The sequence below is a fragment of the Arachis ipaensis genome, chromosome B06, assembly GCF_000816755.2.
Source record: "Arachis ipaensis cultivar K30076 chromosome B06, Araip1.1, whole genome shotgun sequence".
Taxonomy (NCBI): domain Eukaryota; kingdom Viridiplantae; phylum Streptophyta; class Magnoliopsida; order Fabales; family Fabaceae; genus Arachis; species Arachis ipaensis.
This window is the reverse complement of record NC_029790.2, coordinates 128,146,448-128,150,074: the sequence shown is the minus strand read 5'-3', so window position 1 is coordinate 128,150,074 and position 3,627 is coordinate 128,146,448. Positions and strand designations below refer to the sequence as shown.

Here is a 3,627-nt window from a genome sequence, read left to right as displayed (position 1 = left end):
TTGTTTTAATTTTGTCTTAAAAATTAGATTCTTATTTTCTCCTCTTTGTACAAGAAAGAAAGTACAATGCAAAAGAGGTTTTTGGTAACTTGAAAAATCTTCATCTATCTACTATAATATCTTACTACAAGACTACAACGACAAATTAGGTCAAGTAAACAAAGGCAGCGAATAAAGTATACGGAGACAATGAGAATATTAAATAATGTGAACAATATGAATATGCCGGATGTTCAATTCATAGGTATGCAGATAATTATATTAATTATTCTTAATTGGATGATTATCCCTTTTGATTCGATTTATTCATGCACAGTTAACTATGGCTAGATATTTAATTCACTAGTTGTGCGGATAGTTAGGGTTTAGGAGATAAATTGGAATGGAGTATTTTTTTACTTTATTGAGTCAATTTTAGAACTCATTATCTACATTATTTACAAAAGTCATTGTCTATCTAACAAAGACATAATATATGTCACGCGTTTAATAATTTAGATCCAGGAAAATTGTTCCTTCAATATATTCTAGATTTGAAGATTCTTTGGAGTTAATTACCACACGTTAATTTATGTGTTATCCGAAAATTATTTTTCCAGTGAAGCCATGAATCGAAAGAAGTAAACTTTGAAGAAATTATATTTTTGAGTGTCATGCATATGGTATAACTTTGCTTAAAGTACTTGTATCATTTTCCAGAACAATTTTAAATACATTGGTAATAAACAAACATCATCTTTTTCCATCATTCATATAATTAAGTGGAAACTCATGTGCAGTTAACTTTATATGAGTTAATAGTTAAAAATCGTTAAATAATTTGATAAATTTGATTAAATTGTAATCTATCAGTTTTCAACTATCAACTTCACATGAAATTACTGCACCTGAATTTTCATTGTATAATTATTCTATACTGAGGATGGGAGAGATGACTTTGAATATCTACAAACCCTAGCATCCTTATAGACAAGTCCTTGGCTACAATAATAATTGTTTTGTGGGCTACAATGTCTGTGTTCACTACATATGCATAACCCTTCAAGAGCACACCCATCACTCTTCTCTAATTCCTTCCCAAACAATATTTCATCAGACCAATTACTAGAAAACACATTTTGTGGATCCAATTGTTGTTTTGCTTCAATAAACTTGTTGTAATTTGGGTACTTCTTATCCACTCCCAAGAATGCAATGTTCCTATTCTTAGCCCAATGTGGCTTAGCCCCATACTTAAAAAACGCCATTTGTTCCAATTCTTCCCAAATATCTTGGTTTAATCGCGGAGTTGATGCCTCTTTGGCTCTATAATAATTGAAATCAATTACTATAGAGTCTTCAGATTGACCTAAATATGCATCCGACCCTTTGATATAACGTATAAGAATACCGTTATAGTTGTCAACCCCACAAAAATGTTCCGGGTTTAAGTCTCTGAGCTTTTTCACGTCCAAGATGAAATCACGGAAAATAGAAGCTGGAAAGATTGCTGTGGATTCATAGAAGGACAAGGCTTTGATTCTTGGATCCCAAGCACATGATGTGAGAAGTGATTGGGAGTATAAGCATGAACCTGAGGTTTGCATTTTGCTTTGGTAACCGATTACTGGATAGCCAGTGAAAAGAATGCCATTGTTCTTTAAACCATTTGCTGTACCTCTTTTAAATGCTAATGTTGCTGCTGCTGTTAAGCATTTTCCATGCGTGTTTCTTGTTTTTTCTAACAAACTCTCTGCATGCACATCATCATGCATTTAGTCTCTATAGAGGACCAATAAAATTTTGTGAATTATTATTAATTACCTGTAGCTCGAACTGCTTCGGAGATCGAAGTTGGATTATTTTGAAATCCAATGAAGTCAAAGACTGCATTACCGGAAGTATTTAAGGGAACCCTTGAATCGTATCTATAAACAGCAGTGTGTTGTGATGGATACCAAGTTATGTCTGCAAACTCATATTTCTTTGCATGATCTGCGTACAAATCTTCAAGACCAACATCGGTCGTGAAATTGTAGGTTATGCTTCTTTTGAACCTTGGTTCCACTCTTAATGTTACCTACAGGTTAATAATAACATTACTAATCCATCACATTTTATTAAGGATAAATACAAAATTAAATATGTACTAGCTATAAATTTTCAACCAACACTAAAAATATTAATACATGTTGGAAAAGGAATGATCACACATTGACATACATTTATAATCAAACTTTATAAATAATATTCGAAAAAGTCTAGAGGCCAGCAACTTTTGTGTTTTTTGACCAGCACTTAACCATCAAAATAAAAATGAGTGATCTCCCACCATTAGATGTAATCTCACACCATTAAAAATACTATTGATGACCAATTGATGGTTACAAAACACCATATATCCGACATTCTCAATCTCTTTTCAATCCGGTCAAAAAACCCACATGACAAGTGTGTATTCAAATGGAATGAGACACGTACTCGTCATCTTTTATGTATATAGTATTTGAATACATACTAACAAATATATATTTGCTATCAGCTATTTGTAAGACGAACACGAAAAAGAATGAGAAAATTGTGTGATGGTTTAGGCTTAATGAATCTACTTATAGAGAGCTCAAATTTTTGTCCCTTTATATTTCACTTGCACAGTAAACAAGATAAATTATGACACATCTCATTTACAACAAAAATGAGATATGTAATTTGGGACAAAAAAAACATATATTAGTAATTATTTTATTTATTTACACAATTTGATAATATACAAATAAAATTAAAATAAGCAGTAGTTATTTTGTTAAAATTAATATCATATGGACACATAAGCTACACCGTCTTTGTGACGTTAAAGAAGTATATAAAGGTTTTTAATGTGTAGGTATAAACAATAAAGAGTAAATATTTTTTTTTTTGGTCTCTGATTATTTACTTAAAAGATAAAGCGATTTTCTATCATTCCAAAATTTTTAATCATTTTTTAACCATTCAAATAATTTATTTAATTAGTCTCTAACTATTTAAGTAATTAGACTAAATAGTTCCTATAAACGTGACTTGCTAATGTATAAGGGACCACTTATACTAATTATTTAAATAATTAAAAATCAGATCATAATTAAAAGTTTTAAATGGTAAAAAACTATTTTATTTTTTGAACAAATGATCAAAGACTAAAAAAACATTTACTCAACAATAAACAATAAACAATAAAACTCTCCATAAACTGCATGATTGAATTTGATACGTTTCAATATTTAGATTTTGAGCTTGATCCCAACTCCCAAATAATACTCCCTCCAGAAATAATTAGAATCAATGCATTAAAATTTTTTATTTAGTAGACAAGACTTCATTAAAAAAAAAAACAAAGAGAATGGATTATGGATGTTTGTCTTTTTTATCGTCCTACTTTCGAGACACCTCAAATTATTATTCATACCACGCGTGGCGGCAATCAAGGAAAAAATTCATGTACAAATTGTCCGTGTGAATATCCATCATTCTTTTTTATATTTTAATGGTCTCAATCTAGATTTAGATGAAATATACTATTCTCACTTTTCAAATGGTATGACTATTTTAAAATAGGATTTTAAGAAAATAGAATTTAACTAATATATATTTTAATAGTATATATTAAAA

The 3,627-nt window shown here is 29.8% G+C and overlaps 1 protein-coding gene across 1 annotated transcript in view; it reads right to left on the bottom strand.

Annotated features, from left to right (window-relative positions):
* The window catches only part of LOC107605189 (L-gulonolactone oxidase 3-like), a 5,810-nt gene continuing 2,856 nt past the window's right edge, over positions 674–3,627 (bottom strand). Inside the window, exons 3-4 of the mRNA XM_016306973.2 lie at positions 1,804–2,059; positions 674–1,732 (exon numbers count right to left, since the gene is read on the bottom strand). Coding sequence (XP_016162459.1) covers positions 912–1,732; positions 1,804–2,059 — 1,077 coding nt within the window. The 3' untranslated portion in view covers positions 674–911. The remainder of the gene's footprint in view (positions 1,733–1,803; positions 2,060–3,627) is intronic.